Source organism: Plecotus auritus, assembly GCF_963455305.1.
Source record: "Plecotus auritus genome assembly, chromosome: 8".
Lineage (NCBI taxonomy): Eukaryota > Metazoa > Chordata > Mammalia > Chiroptera > Vespertilionidae > Plecotus > Plecotus auritus.
The window spans coordinates 48,428,223-48,449,927 of NC_137782.1; the positions used below are offsets into that span (position 1 = coordinate 48,428,223).

Here is a 21,705-nt window from a genome sequence, read left to right on the forward strand (position 1 = left end):
AAATTATCTACAACTTTGATTTTAATTATTTTTTTCCTGATATGTGTAGGCATAATTTTCCTAGTGTATAGTCTGCTTGGAGGATACCGAGATTCTTAAATCTGTGAATTTGTATCTTCCCACAAATTTAGGACTTTTCCAGTCATTATTTCTTCCAATATTTTTTTCCTGCCTTATTTACTCTTCTCTCCTTTTGTGGCTAATTACATGTATGTTAGACATTTTTATATTGTCTCACAGGTTTCGGCAAATACAGTATTTTTCCATGTATAAGACCCCCCATGTATAAGACACCCCCCACTTTTCCAACCCAAAATTAAGATATCAATATTTTAAACATAAAACAGAACACATTTTTTACCGCTTGTAATGTTTACATATTAGTACTATGATATTACGCAGCACATCACTTTATTCAGCCTCTGTTGCATCACTGCTCTCTTTTTCATCACTATTAATTCCAGACATATCAATTTCTTCAACTTCTATTGTATTACTGCTGTCTTCTGAGTCACTGTCTATATATGTGAGATCATCCTCATATACTGGTGGCATTTTCTGAGGTAACTGTGTTCTCATGGCCAACGCTTCTATCCTCATGAAGTTGAAGCACCATTTTGCTTTTCCTGTAAAATCAACAATGTTCATTTCACTTGCAAACATTCTTGCCTGACATTGAATAAGCTTGGTTGACACACATAAGCCACTCTGGCGCTGCTCCATAATCCAAGTCTTAAGCCTCTGCTCCAAGTTTGCCCATTTTGCTGGTTTTCTTCTTAAGGCCCTCTTTTTTGGCGTCTTAATGAGTTGTTCTTCCTGTTTTCTCCACTGTCTGATCATACACTCAGTGGGAGGAGGTCCAAATTGTCTCTCTGCAGCTCTATTTATATGCTCTTTTGCATAGCTGATTACATTCAGTTTGAATTTTGCAGAGTAAAATAATCGCTTACCAGTATTTTTCTTTTTATTTTCTGACATCTTCATGGGCTGAGAACACTCTGGTCCCTGTTGCATCTGCGCATTCTCCACCTCCACCTCCAATTAAGGCATCAGCTGGTGTCAGTAACAGTAAGGCTCCTGATTGGAGGAAGTCTGTTTCATAAGGTATGGGCAGCTATACACCCTCATGGCTCCCTCCTCGGCTGACTTCTGTGCATAAGACACCCCTTGATTTTCAGTCTAATGATTTTAGAAAAAAATAGCATCTTATACATGGAAAATATGGTATGTTCATTTTTCCCAATCTTTTTTTGTTTTGTTTTGTTCTTCAGGTGAGATGATTTCTCTTACTTTATCTTTAAATTCACTGACTCATTTCCTCTGTTATCTATCTTTGTTGTTGAGCCAACCCGGTGGATTTTTTTTCTTTCTTTTTCAGGTACTATTTTTCTTTCCAGTTATAGAAATTCAACTTGGTTATTTTCTTAGAGATGTTTCATAGTAATGTATAATATAGTACATTAATATACTTAATTGCCTACTTTGTTTTCTTTTTTAAAATATATTTTTATTGATTTCAGAGAGGAAGGGAGAGGGAGAGAGAGATAGAAACATCAATGATGAGAGAGAATCATTGATCAGCTGCCTCCTGCACACCCCTACTGGGGATTAACCCTGCAACCTGGGCATGTGACCTTGACTGGAACCCGGGACCCTTCAGTCTGCAGGCCAACACTCCAGGGCCCTACTTTGTTTTCTTAATAGAATATTGAATACAAGATAATGTCTACAGTATTTTCTCTCCTTTGGAGACTAATTACGTGTATGTTAGGCATTTTGACATTGTGACACAATGATTGTTGTAATAAAGGTCTAAAGAACACTAAATGGTAAAACCCACATTTCTGATTTTCTAAGAACTGAAAGTAAAAGAACACCTGCCTGGTTACACTGTAGCATTACCAAAAATCTCTATAGTAAACAAGCATGGAATGGACTTGATTCAAAGACATAAGGAGTTGGAACATATGTTTTTCTTACCATTTGTCTTCCAACTCTTGAATTAGTACATGAGTGGTGTGTGTGTGTGTGTGTGTGTGTGTGTGTGTGTGTGTGCGTGCCTGCAATCAGGAATTGAATAAAACAAAAGAGCATATGACGTTAGTTCCTTTCTTGGCTAACCAATATCAGATCAGAAGCCAATAGTTGTCATGAGTCAGCACATGCATGTAGATAGCATTTCTATGGCCAGGTCTGGATAACAGGGTAAGTCTACACTGAAGAATGTGTCATTATCAGATGCCTTGATGTCACCACTCAGAGCTGCTTTACAGTTAATGGTAACATTTTCTTTTTTCTTTTTCTTTATTGATTAAGGTAGTATGGTAACATTTTCTTCAGAGAAAGGTGGAAAATACTAGCCCTTGAATGTCACTCTGCACTGTCCTAACCTTCTCACTAGAAAAGCCCCTCTCTCCGGACAGACTAGATTCTGGCTACCTGGCTGGAGCTTTATTTGGCTTTGTTGACATAATGAAATTTTGCTTATAATGTGACATACTTCTGAGTCTCTTATTCCTCTTGTAGAGCTACTTATAAATGAAGACTACACATTAGGTCACTGTGTTAGTTTCTGTGGGCTGCTCTAACCATGGCACACACTGAGTGGCTTATACAACAGAAATTTATTGTCTCACAATTCAGAGGCTAGAAGTGCAGAATCAGAGTGTCGGCAGGAACATGCTACTCTAAATGTTCCTGGAAGGGACCTTTTCCTCTCCTGGCTGCTTCTGGTTGGTTGGCAACCTATGACTTCCTTTGGCTTGTGGAAGTGTCCCTCCAATCTTCACATGGCGTTCTCCCTGTTGTGTCCATGTGCAAATTTCCCTCTTTCCTAAGGACACCAGTCATATTGGATTAGGACCCCTCTCTACTCCAGAATGACCTCATCCTAACCTAATTAGTTACATATGCAACTACCCTATTTACCAACAAGGACACATTCTAAAATCCTGGGATTGAACTTCAACATATGAATTTGGGGGACACAATTCAACGCATAACAATCTTTAAGATATTCACCTTTATTTGAAGCCAGCTTATGCTTGGACTCATCTGTGCTTCTCAAATTTGACAATTGTGAGAAACAGAGAGTCTGCTGCAAAAAAAATTTATTGTCAGTTTAACCGAGGGAAGAATTAATAGAAAGCAGTTTAGGATGAGAAACAATTACTGTGTCAGATCAAAAGTTGGAAGCTGTAGACTTTTTAAGTATGCCTTTCATTGATGGAATAACAGGAAAATAATGAAGTCTCTCTTTGCCAAGGAGGCTAACTATGAAGAATCTTCAATTTTATATTTTTAAAATTCTTTTTTAGAATTTTGTTTTTAGTAAGAATGTTCTTACTTTAAAAGTTTTTCTTTTTACACCTTCATTTAGAAATCACATTGTCTCTCTTGTTCAACACAGACCTTGTGATAGAGATATATGAGGTACATGCTATTCTTCTGGGCTCAAAGGGTATTCACAGCACAACAAAAAATGGCATAGATTTAATTTAAAAGAAAAGCATAAGACTTTCATTTAAAAATATTTCTATTATGCAATCTTCAGAATTCTAAGAAAATGGAAAGAATGTTGTATGAGAAGGAAATTCTGTTCTTGAGTAAAAATTATACCAAAAGTATTTTGAATTTTAGCATGTAGCTCTTGCTTTCTAATGCATGTATTATTGACTAGAAAGAAAAGAGATGCCTTTTGTATAAAATATTTCTACCTCCTTTCATACCAGATTTTTAAAATATAATTTCATAAAATTATATTGGGGAGAAACCAAGATGGCAGCATAGGTAAACACCTAAACTGCTGCCTCGCACAACAATTTCAAAACTACAAATAAAAGACAAAACAGCAAAGTGATGAGTAACAAGAACCTACAACCAAGATTGCTCTACCCAGCAAAGCTATCATTCAGAATTGAAGGTCATATAAAGAGCTTCACAGAGAAGAAAAAGCTAAAGGAGTTCATCACCTCCAAACCAGTATTATATGAAAAGCTGAAAGGTATTCTTTAAGAAGAGGAAGAAGAAGAAAAAGGTAAAGATAAAAATTATGAACAACAAATACATATCTATCAACAAGTGAATCTAAAAATCAAGTGAATAAAAAAATCTGATGAACAGAATAAACTGGTGAATATAATAGAATCAGGGACATAGAAAGGGAGTGGAGTGACAATTCTCAGAGGGAAAGGGGTGAGGGAGGTGCGGGAAGAGACTGGACAAAAATCGTACACCTATGTATGAGGACAGTGGCGGGGAGGTAAGGGCAGAAGGTGGAGTAGGAACTGGGTGGAGGGGGGCTATGTGGGAAAAAAGAGGAACAATTATAATAATCTGAACAATAAAGATTTATTAAATTAAAAAAAAAATAAAAGACAAAACGGACATCATCCAGAACCACAGGAAGGGTGGCTGAGTGTAAATTCTACAACTAGAAGGAAAGAGAAAAGCACACTGAGACTCAGAGGAGCTGCAGGAGGCAGAGGTACTGAGACGCATACGCAGAGAGGACTGGCAACTGAGTGCGCGGCTGGCTTTCTCAAGGGGGAGGGAGACAAAAGCTCCCGACTGTACTGAACTCCAGTTCTGGGCGAGACTCTGGGGACCCAGACTCATTTGGTGAGAAACTGGACTGTCTGGCAGCAGGTGGAACTCGAGGGCAGCTTTCTCTCAGAGGTGCTTGCGGTGATTACCACAGGACACTGAGACACAGGGGCCTATTAGGGCAGGGCTGACGGGAAGCCAAAGCTGTCTGCTCTGCCCTGAGACTCTGCCCCATTCAAGCTGAGCACAGAGGCTTTTGCAAGTCTTCTCCCATAAGGGTGTCTCCAGCACAGAAGTTCTCCCAGCATAGACACAGCTGATCCTCACAGCCAATTGGCCTGGAGGTCAATTCCTCTCAGTGATACCAACAATCAGGCTTAACTACAACAAGACTGTGCACACAGCCCACAAAGGAGTGCACCAAGAGTGTCCACCTCAGGTAACTGGGGAGGCTGAGCCACTGGGCCCTATAAGACACCTAGCACACAAAGCCACTCTATCAACTCAGGGAAGCAGCCAAAATGCGGAGACAAAGAAACAGATCACAAATGAAAGAAATGGAGGAAAGTAAATGACTGGATATAGAGTTCAAAACCACGGTTATAAGGTTTTTCAAGAATTTCCTAGAAAAGGCTGATAAATTTAGCGAGATCCTCGAGGATATGAAAAAGGACCAACTAGAAATTAAACATACACTGACTGAAATAAAAAATATACAGAGATCTAACAGCAGACTAGAAGATCGCAAGAATCAAGTCAAAGATTTGAAAAACAAAGAAGCAAAAAACACTCAACCAGAAAAGCAATAAGAAAAAAGAATCCGAGAGGATCCAAGATGGTGGCGTAGGTAAACACCTAAACTGCTGCCTCGCACAAAAATTTCAAAACTACAACTAAAAGACAAAATGTCTATCACCCAGAACCACGGCAAAGCTGGCTGAGTGGAAGTTCTACAACTAGAAGGAAAGAGAAAAGAGCATTGAGATGTTCACAAGCGCTGAAAAGCTGAGGTACGGAGGCACGTGTATCGGGCTGGTGGCGGGCGACAGGGAGCGCTGCTTTTTTCAACCTGAAGGGAGACAAGCTCCCAATTACTCCGAACTCCAGTTTCTGGGGACACATGGGGGACCCAAACTCCTATGGGGAGAAGCTGGACTGTCTACCATTGGGTCGAAAAGTGAGGGGGGCTTGCTTTCAGGGCTGCATTCAGGAATAATTGTTTACTGCACTGGGGCGTGGGACACGGGGGCATGGTCGGAGACACAGAGCCGGCTTACTGGCAGCCATCACTGTTTTCCACGCCCTAGCCTAGTGATGTCCTGAGACCCCGCCCTGCACAACCTACAAACCCACCCAAGCTCCAAGCAGCGGCTTTAGCATATGAATGGCCTCCCCTATTGCAGCTTAACATAGCAAACTTACAGCCCGGGTCAGACAGCTCCAAAACCTCCAAACCCCAAGCAAAGAGGAGAAAAACTGTAGTTCTTGCTGTAGCGCCTGCTGGGTGGCCTCAGACAGTAGCTGACCTGCACCCCATTGGAGATCCAGAAGCCAGTGTACGTAGTGGTCAGTGTGAGATACCAGATTTCAACTCCTCACATCCATAAGTGACACATTCAAGAGGCAGACTCAGTGAGCACCAAAGCCCCACTGAAACAAGTCCTGCACCATAAGCGTGTCTCCAGTGCAGCAGTTCTTCCATTATAGACACAGCGGGTCCTCACAGCCAATTGGCCTGGAGGTCAATTCCTCCCAGTGTACCAACAGCAATCAAGGCTTAACCACACCAAGACTTTGCACTCAGCCCACAAAGGGGTGTACCAAAGGCGTCCACCTCAGGTGATTGGGGAGGCTGCGCTACTGGCCCCTATAGGTCACCTACCACACAAAGCCATTCCATCAACACAGGGAAGAAGCAAAATGCAGAGACAAAGAAACATGTCACGAATGAAAGAAATGGAGGAAAGCAAACTACTGGATGACATAGAGTTCAGAACCACATTTATAAGGTTACTCAATAATCTTCTAAAAACTGCCGAGAAACTTGATGAGACCTCCGAGGAGGTTAGTGAGACCTTCAAGGACCTTAATGAGAATGCCAAAAAAATGGAAAAGGACCAGTCAGAAATTAAGCATACACTATCTGAAATAAAGAATATACAGAAATTCAACTGTAGATCAAAGGACCCCAAGAATCAAATCAAAGATCTGAAATATGAGGAAACAAAAAACACCCAACCAGAAAAACAAAAAGAAAAAAGAATCCAAGGCAGCTGATTGATGTTTTTCTCTCATTGATGTTTCTAACTCTCCCTTTCCCTTCCTCTCTGTAAAAACATCAATAAAATATATTTTTTAAAAAAAGAAAAAAGAATCCAAAAATATGAGGATAGTGTAAGGAGCCTCTGGGACAACTTCAAGCGTACCAACATCAGAATTATGGGGGTGCCAGAAGAAGACAGAGAGCAAAATATTGAAAACCTATTTGAAGAAATAATGACAGAAAACTTCCCATACCTGGTGAAAGAAATAGACTTACAAGTCCAGGAAGTGCAGAGAACCCCAAACAAGAGGAATCCAAAGAGGACCACACCAAGACACATCATAATTAAAATGCCAAGGGCAAAAGACAAAGAGAGAATCTTGAAAGCAGCAAGAGAAAAACAGTACTCCCTACAAAGGAGTACCCATACGACTGTCAGCGGATTTCTCCACAGACACTATGCAGGCCAGATGGGAGTGGCAAGAAATATTCAAAGTGATGAATAGCAAGAACCTACAACCAAGATTACTTTACCCAGCAAAGCTATCATTCAGAATTGAAGGTCATATAAAGAGCTTCACAGAGAAGAAAAAGCTAAAGGAGTTAATCACCACCAAACTAGTATTATATGAAATGCTGAAAGGTATTCTTTAAGAAGAGGAAGAATAAGAAAAAGGTAAAGATAAAAATTATGAACAACAAATACATATCTATCAACAAGTGAATCTAAAAATCAAGTGAATAAAAAAATCTGATGAACAGAATAAACTGGTGAATATAATAGAATCAGGGGCATTGAAAGGGAGTGGACTAACAATTCTCGCGGGGAAAGGGGTGTGGGGGTGCGGGAAGAGACTGGACAAAAATCGTACACCTATGGATGGGACAGTGTGGGGGGGTGGTAAGGGCAGAGGGTGGGGTGGGAACTGGTTGGAGGGGAGCTATGTGGGAAAAAAGGAGGAACAATTATAATAATCTGAACAATAAAGATTTATTAAATTAAAAATAAATAAATAAAAATAAAGTTATATTGGCATAATTTCATTTTTTCTTTTTTGTTGTAGTGTTGATCAGCAAAAAGAAATGAGAACAATAAAACTGCAAAAAACATATTTTGGATAGCTAAAGCGAAGTCAAATTCATGTTTATATAATTAATGTAAACATGATTTATTGAGCTCCTACATGCACAAGTCATTGTGTTGAAGCTGTGACCATGCCATGAATTGTGGGTTACAGTTGAGAAGGGTGTCTGAAAAATTAATAAGCAAGAAATTATACTACATGGCTGCATTTCAAAGTACAAGGAGAATGCATTTAGGAATACCAATAATTATTTCATCTAAGGAGATCAGAAAAATCCTCATGGCCATTGTCCATGTTGGATGTATAGAGTAGATACAATTTTAATAAATGATGGAGAGAAAACATTTTGAAGGATTAAACTGTGTTAACCAAAGTCTAGGAACCCAAGCTAAAAGTGATAAGAGAATAAATAGCAAGGAGTATAATTTTCACTGAAGGTCAAAAATTGGTGATAAGACTAAAAAGGGTGCTGGGAGCAGAAGATAGAAGGCTATGAAGGCCAGACCAGTTTGTTTAGATAATACCTATTGGAAAACAGTATGACCACAAATATTTTTAATAGTGGGGTGATATATTAACAGCAGTTGTAAAATGATCGTGTTTGCACTATACAGGGCGCATTTTATTGGAGGGATGATCAACAAAGAGAGACTTAATATTCTTACCAGCTCTGAGAGAGGACAGAAGAACTTTATTAATGGATGTAAAAAACAAAAAGAGGGACAATGGGTCCTTCTTTTGTATATATGTTCTTTAGCTTGATCATTAAATTACTTATTTATGCAATTACAGTGTATAGACTTTGCTAAATAGCATATCATATGTGTTAGTGGGACCAGTATTACCGAGCTCTGGACCTCAAAGAACTCGTGAAAATTTATTATCCAGAAAATTTCTAACTCGTTTATGTTCCTGGCTGTGGAGGGCAGGAGAATGTGCCTCACAAGCCTCTAACTACAGGGAGCATAATTGGTCCAGGGCCTCAGCTGCTGTGCTTCCATCTGTGCTCACATTTGCGACATGGGTGTGCTTCCTAAGAGCTGCTTCCCGCAGTGACTGCACGCTGCAGGTATACAGAAGGCAGACCTGTAGCTGGTGGGCACAGGCATCCTCTGAGGATCAGCCTGGGCTCAAGGATTCCCCAACAAAACTGGTGAAGCTTCCTTAGACCCAGTATTCCACCAACCTCCTCTCTCTCTCTCTCTCTCTCTCTCTCTCTCTCTCTCTCTCTCTCTCTCTCCTTTCTCTCAGTTAGACTTGGCTCTTAATCTGGCAGGTCTCCCTGCCTTACCCAGTGCCCTCCTCCATTTCATCACATAAAGACATTTTCCTCAATTAAATCATTTTAAATTCTGTATTGGCATCTACTGTTCAGTGAACCCAGACTGCTCTGAGTGATCTAGAAAAACATGAATAAGACAGGGTTTGGGACTGACTCTCACACTCCCTAGTAAGCAGATAGGACAATGTCCTGCTGGCCAGGTGGGACAAACGGGTTTCTGGCACAAGTTGGCAGAAGAGTTGTTAATATCACTGCAGGTGTCCTTGGAAAATATGGTGGCGGGGATGCTATGGCAGGTACAATGGTGAAAATATTTGAAAAATGTGGGGGACATTGCTTATAAAGAGTTTGGGATTGGCTGGTTACCACTAAATTGTAATGACACCATGCAGAATAATGAGAGACTGAGAGCTGTTGATAAGTGCTTAACGGTTAAGTGTGACAGCCAGAGAGCCCTGTGAGGGCATACAAAGAGACCCTGGTTGCCAGTATTAGACAGGGGACACAGTTAAATGGAAAGCTAACAGCCTAATTATGAAAACTATATAGCACCAGAGACTTTTGAATAAGAAGGTAAAGTTATTCAAAAGGTCAGGGCTCTGGCAGATAATCTGGAATTCTGAAAACTGGGGCGAGAACATCCAGAGGGATGCCCCTGAAGATGTTGAGTTTATAGCCTCGACTGCCAAACTTCCCCTCCCCAGGGAGGGTAGCACTTCAGCTGTGCTGGTGGTAGAGGCACGGATGGGTGATGGGTATAAGTCAGGGATGCAGCTGAACATCAATAGTGCACAGGTCACCTCTCCCCCTGAATTATCTGACTCAGGAAGTCAGTGGCTCTGGAGTTCAGAAACGCTGCTGCAGGCTGGTTAGTCACCTATGCTGTTTATAGTCCTCTGTACTCCCAGGACTGAAGGAGCATTTTCCACATGGTGCTGTTTCTACTTCTCTCTCTCTGTATTCCACGCTGAGCTTCCTGAGGGCAAGAGGCCTTTTCTCTAGACTGGCTGGAAGCAAATGATCACAAACACTTAGGGCTTGTTAGAGCTACAATAGAAGGGGCTTGTGACCAGAGTTATTGAGTGAATAGGGCTTTGTTTCCTTGCACTGATCAGAACAATGAACCATCTCATCCTCCCAAGATCTTGAGCAAGAACTAACTTGTCATGTGTAAGCCACCTAGAGTCTACACTAAGGAGCCCGAGGATGTGAGGGCTTAATTTCTGCGATTGTAATTTTTTTCCTCTTGACTTTGTTTTCCTCTTTATTGCTATCCGATGGCTTCTTGCCTGCTTCTCTCTGCTAATTCCTTCACTCTTTCTCATGTTTCTGGTATTTTTGTCTTAGTTTTCTCTTTTCTTGACAAGCACATCTCCCAGTCTCTACTATGTTGTTGACCAGGTGATGAACAAGGCAAAAATGCAAGAGGGCTAAATGTTTCCATAAGCAAAAATATATATTTTATTTATTATTTACTATTGGAATCATGTTGGGAAGAATTTGAAAATTTTAGATTTTTTTTTAATATATTTTATTGATTTTTTACAGAGAGAAAGAGAGAGGGATAGAGAGTTAGAAACATCAATGAGAGAGAACCATGGATCAGCTGCCTCCTGCACACCTCCTACTGGGGATGTGCCTGCAACCGAGGTACATGCCCTTGACATCCCAGGTACATGCCCTTGACTGGAATCGAACCTGGGACCTTTCAGTCCGCAGGCCGACGCTCTATCCACTGAACCAAACTGGTTAGGGCAAAATTTTAGATTTTTATATACCTTTACTATTCCAGGTTTCTTCTTTCATATTTTAATGGGTTAAAGAGATTCCCTGGGGGAAAGAGTAAGATTTTGAGTTTAGAGAAATATTTATTCGACTTTACATCTCAATTTCTTTCTTATCGAGAAACATACTAGATTTAGAGAAGAGTTATATTCCACAACTAGGTGATGGATCTAAAAGGAAAACCCTTCTCTAACAAATTTGTGGTGATAATATTAACTTCATTCTATGAATTTCAAGTGGTTTTACTACATGAAATATACCACCAAAATCACAAGAAATTTAAGGAAACCATGTTTTAGATAAGTAAACCTTATTACCAAATGGCATAATATGGAATTAAATGTGCCAGCCATAGCGTGCATTCTTCTGTCACTGTGATATTTGATATTGATTCTGTATTTTTACTTATATATTAATTTATTTCTGTATTCTGTTTTTGTGAAGATGTTTTTAGAATACCCAGTTTCATGCAGACAGGTGGTGTGTAGTACTGTGTTACAGAGAGCTCATTCTGCCATATGTGGGAAATTATGCTTTGTGTCTCCTCAGAATGAGATCCAGTCATCACTTGGGAAAACTAGATTTAAATCTCTACTCTCACATGTTCCATTATTTAACACTCTGTTTCTTAACAACTTCACAGTACAGAATATGTGCTATTAAATGGATTGAAACTCCAGATATAATATTTAGTTCAGAAGCAAATACTCATTTGTAATGGGTTGAAGTCTAGATATGTGAAGCATTATGTAATTCTTTACTGAACCATCAATCTTGAGATTATACTCTGAGAAGGTATCCAAGGTGACAAAGTAACTAATTTGTCCCCTCTCTTCATTTGAGTATGTGTGGATGTGTGTTTGGCAGCATAATTGTGACTGTAATTTGGCCGGGAAACCTGAGTGGATCCTCTCTCCTCTTGGTCTTTTTCCCGAGACAACTTTTATCTTTCAGGTAACAACTCATTTTTTACTTCCTCAGGGAAGACTTCACTGTTTCACCCTGTCAGGATAAATTTGCTGTTACATGGCCTCCATTATAGCATTTTGTCATAATTATAATTTTACATTTTGTTTTTTTTTTAGTTATATAGTTAGTTTCAGGATCATCTACTATACTCTTTTTACTTAATGTGTGGCTCTTATATATAGCATTATTGGAGTCACCTGGGATCTTATTATAAAAGAAGAATATTGGGTTCAGTCACAGATATACTAAATCAATCTGCATTTTAACACTACTCTAGTGATTCATACTCGCATTAAAAATTGAGGAGCACTGCCCTATACTATAAACTTCATGAGGCCATCATCTGTCAAACCCCAGTACTGAACACTAGTCTTGGAATGCATTTACTGAATAAGTTTGTTTACTGAATTAATATATGTGGAATGTACCAGAAGCATAAGCATGTGAACTCATTGAAAAATACAATATAGTTCAGCTAAACAGGAGCCTTTTAAATTTTTTCCAGTTGTTCATTTGGCAAATGTTTTTTTTTATTTTTATTTTTAATTTTTTTAAATAAATCTTTATTGTTCAGATTATTACAGATGTTCCTCTTTTTTTCCCCCATAGCTCCCTTCCACCTGATTCCCCACCCCACCCCATGCCCTTACCCCCCGCCAATGTCTTCATCCATAGATGTAAGATTTTTGTCCAATCTCTTCCTGCACCCCTCACACCCCCTTCCCCCAAGAATTGTCAGTCCACTCCCCTTCTATGCCCCTGATTCTATTATACTCATCAGTTTATTCTGTTCATCAGATTTTTTATCCACTTGATTTTTAGATTCACTTGTTGATAGGCATGTATTTGTTGTCATTTTGTTGTTCATAATTTTTATCTTTACCTTTTTCTTCTTCCTCTTCTTAAAGAATACCCTTCAGCATTTCATATAATCCTGGTTTGGTGGTGATTAACTCCTTTAGCTTTTTCTTCTCTGTGAAGCTCTTTATCTGCCCTCCAATTCTAAATGATAGCTTTGCTGGGTAGAGTAATCTTGGTTGTAGGTTCTTGCTGTTCATCACTTTGAATATTTCTTGCCACTCCCGTCTGACCTGCATAGTTTCTGTTGATAAATCAGCTGACAGTCATATGGGTGCTCCCTTGTAGGGAGTACTGTTTTTCTCTTGCTGCTTTCAAGATTCTCTCTTTGTCTTTTGCCCTTGGCATTTTAATTATGATGTGTCTTGGTGTGGTCCTCTTTGGATTCCTCTTGTTTGGTGTTCTCTGCACTTCCTGGACTTGTAAGTCTATTTCTTTCACCAGGTGGGAGAAGTTTTCTGTCATTATTTCTTCTAATAGGTTTTCAATATTTTGCTCTCTGTCTTCTTCTGGCACCCCAATAATTCTGATGTTGGTACGCTTGAAGTTGTCCCAGAGACTCCTTACCCTATCTTCATATTTTTGGATTCTTTTTTCTTTTTGTTTTTCTTGTTGGGTTGTTGGGAGCGACCTCAGTTGACAAAGTCCTGAGAGGGCAGGTTTCACAAAGTGGCCTGCCTGTTCCCAAGGTTAGTCATACATCCTGCCCCCCTTTTAGGCTTAGAGACCCTTAAGCACAATAGTTTAGTAATCACACATTCTGCCCCCTAGAGCTTAGTTAATCTTCAAGCACAGTTGATTTATAAGCGTAATTATCCTTAAGCAAGAAGCATAGCTAGACTATCTCATGGAAAGGAACTTAGGTGGCGCCGGAGGTGTATGTGCAGGTATAGCCATTGGAATCTTAGCCAAGATAAGGAGCTTTGTGTAAAGGTCAGTAGGAAACCTGAAACAAAGGGGTATAATTATGTTTACCACATAATAGGAATGATGTATTGTATGGAATGTAACTGACCCTGTATAAATGTATGGTGAGAAATAAACTCGGGACTGTAAGCGGGAAGTGCTACAGTCCTCCCGATCCCATTCTGTTTTCTGTCTGTCTTTTCTCATCCTCTCCCCCCCTTGCAGGTACTGTTCGACTGATGCCGGCAGGCTCCGGCATTTTCTGGCGCCCGAACAGGAGACCTGATATAGGGGGAAACGGAGAAGGACACTGCAATTTAAGAAGAAGGTGCACCGAGTAAGGTAAGTGGAGCAGTGAGTTTATAGTCGGGAGAGATAAATTATGGGACAAAGTAATAGTAAAGAGTTGTTTGTACATGTGCTTAAAAATATGCTTCGCGCTCGGGGAACTAGGGTAGGGCATAAACAGCTTGAGCGCTTTCTGGCTTTTGTGGTAGAAGTTTGTCCTTGGTTTCCAGAAGAAGGGACTGTGAATCTTGAGACTTGGATTAGGGTTGGAAAAAGAATACAAGATTATTATTCTGCTCATGGCCCGAAGAAGGTGCCTGTGGATACATTTTCTTTGTGGAATCTTATTCGGGATTGTCTTGACCCCCGCCATGAAGGGAAAAGGTGGAATGAGGGAATGAGGCAAAGAAGTCCATCATGTCCTAGTCTAGAGAGGCTGTCTTTGAAAGACAAGAACCTTTCTTGCCCCAGCCTAGAAAAGTTATCCCTTCCTGAGGGGTTTAATAAATCTCCTGAGCCTTCAGCACCGCTAGAACGGCCGCTGTCTGAAAACCCTCACTTAAAATCAGAGAATAAAGAGCAGGAAGTGCTGCTAGCACAGAAAGAGGAAAACCTGTATGAGGACGAGCCTTGGGATCTTCTTCCTCCCGAGGAAGAAGAGGCTTTAGAAGATGCAGCCGCTCATTATCATGATAATGATAACGGTTGGCTCTTCTTTCAGAGGGTGTTGGCAACAGTAACTGAACCAGCCCCCAGTCGTATGGAGAAAATGGAGGAGGAATTAGCTGAGATAAAAAGGGAATTAACACAGCCAAACTGTTCAGAGAAATTGGGAGAGGAGGTAGAAATGAAAGAGGGACTTAGAGGAATTAAGGAAGAACTGTTACGACTGGCCTCCAAACTAAAGAATTGTGAGCTAATGTCACCACCTGAGAAAAAAACAATTAAGCTGCATAGTAGATGTTCTACGCCTTCCTCTGGCAGAGGAATGCCTCAGGAGCCCTCCATCCTAAAAGTAGAAAAACTGGATGAAGGGGAACCGTGCCCAATACGGGTCCCTCCGTCAGAAAATAAAGAGCTATCCTGGGGACCTAGCAAGCTAGGTTTAAATTCCCCTCTGCAGCAGACGTTACAGAGAGCAGCAGAAAAGGATGAGGACACAGGAGGATTTCATATGGCGTTTCCCATACTGGAACGGCCAGATGATCAGGGACAAATGCAGAGATATCACTCTCCCATTCCATTTAAACAACTAAAAGAACTTAAAGTAGCTTGTTCCCAGTATGGGCCAACAGCACCTTTTACTGAGGCGCTGCTGGACACTTTAGCTACGGATGCTCTGCCTCCTAATGATTGGAAGAACATGGCAAGAGCTTGCTTGGGAGGAGGAGATTATCTGTTGTGGAAATCAGAATTTATAGAACAATGTCAAGCTACAGCAGAAATAAACAGAGGCCAAAATATTCCTTTTACTTTTGAGATGCTAGCAGGAGAAGGACCTTATGGAGGACTGAACAACCAACTTCAGTATCCTCCTGGGGCTTATGCTCAGGTCAATACAGCTGCCACTAAGGCATGGAGAAAATTGCCTTCCACAGGAAGGCAAACAGAAGATTTATCTAAAATCAGGCAAGGACCTGATGAGCCTTTTCAGGATTTTGTATCCCGCCTGCTGCAAACAGCAGGACGGCTCATTGGTGATGGAGAATCAGGAATGTTACTGGTAAAACAACTGGCATTTGAGAATGCTAACACGGCCTGCCAGGCTGCGATAAGACCTTTTAGGAAGAAAGGGAATTTATCAGATTACATCCGGTTGTGCTCAGACATAGGACCATCCTATGTTCAAGGCTTAACTATAGCCGCAGCACTCCAAGGAAAAACTTTAAAGGATGTCCTCTTCCAACAAGGAAAGGCAGGGAGTCGTAATGCTCCCGGTAAAAAGGGAAGTTGTTTTGGATGTGGACAAATGGGCCATCAAGTTAAACAGTGCCCTCAGAGGCAAGGGAATTTCAGACAGCCAGGTTTATGTCCCAGGTGTAAAAGAGGAAATCATTGGGCCAAGGAATGCAAATCTAAGAAAGATATTCAAGGGAACATGCTGCCTCCCCAGCAGGGAAACGGGAGGTGGGGCCAGCCCCAGGCCCCTCAACAATGCTTTGGGGCACTGCAGAGCGGACCCAACCAACAACAGGGAAATCCGTTCAGGACTTATACAGAGCAACCTCAGGGAGCGCAGGACTGGACCTCTGTGCCGCCTCCTACACAGTATTAACACCTGAAATGGGAGTACAGGCTCTGCCTACAGGGGTTCATGGGCCTTTACCTCCGGGTACTATGGGACTAATTCTGGGACGCAGTAGCTCTACTATAACGGGTTTATTCATAGCACCTAGAGTCATAGATGAAGACTATACAGGAGAAATAAAAATCATGACTCATTCACCATCTACTATTTCTGTGATACAATCTGGACAAAGGATTGCTCAATTAATTCTATTGCCCTATGTCAGGACAGGTCATACAGCCACTAGCACCCAGAGAGGAACAAAGGGTTTCGGATCCTCTGACTTATACTGGGTTCAAGCTATTAAAGCTCAACGCCCAGAGTTAACACTTACAGTAAATGGAAGAAAATTAACAGGGGTACTGGATACCGGAGCAGATGTTTCGGTTATTACTCAAGAACAATGGCCTTTATCCTGGCCAAAGCAGCCTGCTCTTACACAACTTCAAGGCATTGGCCAAGCTACTAGTCCAGAACAAAGTAGTAATCAATTACATTGGCAGGATAATGAAGGTCACAAGGGAATATTTCAACCATATGTTATTCCTAAGCTCCCTGTGAACTTATGGGGTAGAGATGTTATGCAAGAAATGGGAGTTTATATTTATAGTCCCAGCGCCCCAGTAACTAAGCAAATGTTTAATCAAGGACTGCTGCCAGGCCAGGGGTTAGGAAAAGAGGGCCAAGGAAGAATAGAACCAATCATGCCAGAGCCCAGACCTCTTAGAGCAGGGTTAGGGTATTTCTAGGGGGGGCCTTTGATTATCCTGCAACCCATGCAGATCCAATTCAATGGAAATCAGATAATCCAGTATGGGTTGATCAATGGCCCCTAGCATCTGAAAAGATACAGGCCGCCAAGCAGCTGGTGCAGGAACAGCTGGACAAAGGCCATATAGCACCCTCTAACTCCCCCTGGAATTCTCCTATATTTGTCATCAAGAAAAAATCAGGAAAGTGGAGATTACTACAGGACTTAAGAAAGGTTAATGAGACAATAGAACTTATGGGAGCCTTACAACCAGGACTTCCCTCACCTTCTGCCATTCCAGCAGGTACTTACAAAATAATTCTTGATCTTAAGGACTGTTTTTATACTATTCCCCTAGCACCTCAAGATTGTAAAAGATTTGCTTTTAGTATACCATCCACTAATTTTCAGGAACCTATGAGGAGATATCATTGGCTAGTTCTCCCTCAAGGGATGGCCAATAGTCCCATGTTATGTCAAAAGTTTGTTGCTCAAGCTCTTATTAGTACTAGAAAGAAATTTCCTCAAGTTTATATTATACATTATATGGATGATATTCTGTTAGCTTATCAGAATGAAGGCATATTGCTAGCTGCATATGCTCAACTACAAGAAGGGCTTAAAGAAAAGGGACTGGTCATTGCCCCTGAGAAAGTACAAAGACAGTCTCCTTTCTCTTACTTAGGATATACTTTACATCAGAATTGTATTACCCCTCAGAAAATACAGCTAAGAAAGGATGGGTTAAAAACACTTAATGATTTTCAGAAACTGCTAGGAGACATTAATTGGCTAAGACCTTATCTTAAAATCACCACAGGACAACTTAAGCCTCTTTTTGAAGTCCTCAAGGGAGATTCTAATCCTAACTCTCCCAGAGAGCTATCAGAAGAAGCCAGACAGGCTTTACAGATAGTAGAAACAGCTATTGGTCAACAGCAGGTTTCATATTTAGACTATTCTCAGCCATGGGGAGCTTACATTCTTGCTACTCAACACACCCCCACGGCAGTATTATGGCAGGAAGGTCCTTTATTATGGATTCACCTGCCTGTATCGCCTGCAAAAGTACTTACACCTTACTATGATCAAGTAGCTACTCTTATCCACATGGTAAGGACTGAAGCTTGCAAATTAATTGGACGTGAGCCGCCTTATATCTGTCTTCCTTACTCTAAACAGCAAGTAGATTGGTTGTTACAACATAGTGACAACTGGGGAGCGGCTATGGCTAATTACCCTGGTCAAACAGATAATCATTACCCTCACAATAAACTTTTGCAGTTTGCAAGCCAGCATGCTTTTGTATTTCCCAAAATAGTACAAAAAGAACCTATTACAGAGGCTTTGTTAATTTTTACTGATGGTTCATCTAATGGTAATGCAGCCTACAGTATTCAGGGTAAAGTAACAACTTTTCTAACTACCTATACATCTGCGCAGGTAGTAGAACTGTGTGCCATCTTAGCAGTATTACAGTGTGTTCCAAATCAAGCATTTAACCTGTATTCAGACAGTCAGTATGTAGTAAAAGCAATGGAAGTAATTGAAACTGTTCCCTTTATTGGGACAACTAATTCCGTAGTACAAAGTATGTTTAGGGACATACAGCGCGCCCTACAGCAGCGCATCCAGCCATGTTTCTTTGGTCATCTCAGAGCTCATACTGGACTGCCTGGACCATTATCAAAAGGGAATGAACAGGTAGACATTGCAACTAGAATAATATTATATACCCAGGAACAATTGGCTGAGCAATCTCACGCGCTGCATCATCAAAATAGTAATAGTCTCAGGCAGCAATTTAAAATTACCAGGGAAGCTGCCAGACAAATAGTAAAACAATGTACAAATTGTCCTACTACTCAATCAGTGCCTCATTATGGGGTTAACCCAAGGGGACTAAAAGCTAATCATTTGTGGCAAATGGATGTGACTCATATCTCCAGTTTTGGGCAGGTAAAGTATATACATGTCACTGTAGATACTTTTTCTGGCTTTATTATGGCTACAGCTCAGACTGGTGAAGCAAGTAAGCACTGTATAGCCCACTGTTTAAAGTGTTTTGCAGTTATGGGACAGCCAAAATGTATTAAAACTGACAATGGCACAGGCTATACTGGAAAAAGTTTTCAACAGTTTTGCCAGAAGCTAAATATTACCCATAAAACAGGAATTCCATACAATCCCCAAGGACAGGGGATAGTAGAAAGAGCTCATAGCACTCTAAAGATACAATTACAAAAAATAAAAAGGGGGGAGTTATATCCCCTGACACCACAGAACTTATTACATCATACTCTATTTATTCTTAATTTTTTAATTTTGGATGTGCATGGGCGATCAGCTGCACAGCGTTTCTGGAATACAGGAACTGCATCCACCTATGCTCAGGTCAGGTGGAAGGACCCTTTAACCGGACAATGGCATGGACCAGACCCCGTGCTCATTTGGGGACGAGGGCATGTTTGTGTTTTTCCCCAGGATGCCGAAAGTGCGAGGTGGCTTCCGGAGAGGCTTGTGCGCTTCGCAGGAGATGGGCGAGCTGGTCAAGGGAGTTCGACAACTGACTCTCCAAGAGCAACCCTACAACCTGGCTCAGACAACACGGACAGCAGCGGTGCCCACCTGGGGACAGATGAAGAAGTTGGCGGTTGAAGCAGAACAGACGCTGATACAGACTTCTACTCCAAAGACAGGAGTCTCAATGTTCCTGGCAATGATGGCTATCCTAAGCTGCCAAGTACCGAGCGTCCGAGGAGACATCCACTGGGCCTACGTTCCTGACCCTCCTTTACTTCATCCAGCTGAATGGGGCGGACCGTCAGTTCCAGTATATGTGAATGACACTCACACCCTGGGGATACCTTCTAATGGACATATAAGACCAGAACTACATATGGGTTTTGACTATTTTGGACAAGGGAATGGAATGCCTATTTGTTTGTCATTAGAGGGTGATGTAACGGGATGTCTACAAATGGACTCTGTAGCAATGGCATCTCCCGGCTGGACAGTGTTTCTTAAAGGACTGAGCGGGAAAAAGGGAAAGGTAATCAACATCACTCCACCCCAGGACTTGCCCCCTTGTGAAAAAGAATCCCTGACTGCCAAGCACGCTGTGCCATGGAAACGCTGTCATGGTCCTCAGGCAGTACAGTATGTACTCCCAGGAACTAATTTTTCCATTTATGACTGGTCTCAACCCAATAGGACAGACTCCTTAGAACTGGGAATATATAAGGGAATATGGGGATTAAGTAATGGGAAATTCCAATATGGGTTATGGAAATTAGGAGCAAGTATGGGTACTCCTCTGGTTCAGAAAGATAATAAGGACATCTCTCGCATTAGACCAGAGTCATTACTTTATACTAATCTGCCTGAAAAAAGGCCTGTCATTGCCTGTGTGCCTGAACCTTATGCTCTATTAGTAGGAAGGATTAATGTCACATTTTCTGGAAATAGATACCAGTTACAGTGTGTCCAATGCAATTTGACCAACTGTGTCAAGGATTTAGAAAATGGGAAACAAGTTGCTGTGGTACACCAACCATCCTTTGTAATGGTGCCTGTCAATCTTACAGGCCCCTGGTATTCAGACAAGGGCTTACAGATTTGGCACGAGATCACAGGGGCACTATCCAGGCCAAGGAGATTCATTGGCTTACTGATAGCAGGTATCACAGCTCTCATCACCTTGATTGCCTCTGCTACTGCAGCGGCAGTGGCATTAACTCAGCAAGTACAAACAGCGCATTTTGTTAATAACTTGTCAAAAAATGTCTCCCAGGCATTGGGCACTCAGGAAAATATTGATAGGAAAATAGAGGAGAAACTGAATGCTTTACATGACATGGTACTGTACCTAGGAGAAAAGGTACAGAGTCTCCAAATAAGATCTAGATTGGACTGTCACGCAGATTATAGTTGGATCTGTGTTACTTCTAAGAAATATAATAAGAGTGTGCATACCTGGAATAGAGTGAAGAACCACTTAGAAGGCATATGGCATAGTGCGGATGATTCTTTAGACTTATTAGCTTTGCATAAAGAGATTCAAGTTTTGCAAGAAGCAGGACCCTTGCGTTTTGATGCCAGTGATACTGCTAGAAATTTTCTTGATCAATTTCTCAAGATTGTTCCCTCTGTAGGAGATTTTCAGCATTTAGCTCTAGGAATTTCTGGATTAGGAGGTTTAGTTCTGATACTGTTTTGTTTATTTCCTATCTTAATGCGTAGAGTAGGTAAAGGCATTCTTGCACTGCGCACTGGGCTACATGAACTAAAATTAAAAGCCCAACCTACTTAATTTTTAAGGAGGGGGGAATTGTTGGGAGCGACCTCAGTTGACAAAGTCCTGAGAGGGCAGGTTTCACAAAGTGGCCTGCCTGTTCCCAAGGTTAGTCATACATCCTGCCCCCCTTTTAGGCTTAGAGACCCTTAAGCACAATAGTTTAGTAATCACACATTCTGCCCCCTAGAGCTTAGTTAATCTTCAAGCACAGTTGATTTATAAGCGTAATTATCCTTAAGCAAGAAGCATAGCTAGACTATCTCATGGAAAGGAACTTAGGTGGCGCCGGAGGTGTATGTGCAGGTATAGCCATTGGAATCTTAGCCAAGATAAGGAGCTTTGTGTAAAGGTCAGTAGGAAACCTGAAACAAAGGGGTATAATTATGTTT

At 41.2% G+C, this 21,705-nt stretch overlaps 2 protein-coding genes across 2 annotated transcripts; both read left to right on the top strand.

Annotated features, from left to right (window-relative positions):
- Nucleotides 1–14,123: 14,123 nt before the first annotated feature.
- On the top strand, nucleotides 14,124–16,256 carry LOC308255939 (endogenous retrovirus group K member 10 Gag polyprotein-like; the record flags this gene model as incomplete). Its single annotated transcript, XM_080683795.1, has 1 exon — nucleotides 14,124–16,256. The coding sequence occupies one exon, from the start codon at nucleotides 14,124–14,126 to the stop codon at nucleotides 16,254–16,256; it is 2,133 nt and encodes a 710-aa protein (XP_080539921.1).
- A 3,191-nt stretch (nucleotides 16,257–19,447) lies between these two features.
- LOC308255940 (endogenous retrovirus group K member 9 Env polyprotein-like) lies at nucleotides 19,448–21,331 on the top strand (the record flags this gene model as incomplete). The annotated part of the gene is made up of 1 exon (XM_080683796.1): nucleotides 19,448–21,331. The coding sequence occupies one exon, from the start codon at nucleotides 19,448–19,450 to the stop codon at nucleotides 21,329–21,331; it is 1,884 nt and encodes a 627-aa protein (XP_080539922.1).
- Between the last annotated feature and the right edge of the window lie 374 nt (nucleotides 21,332–21,705).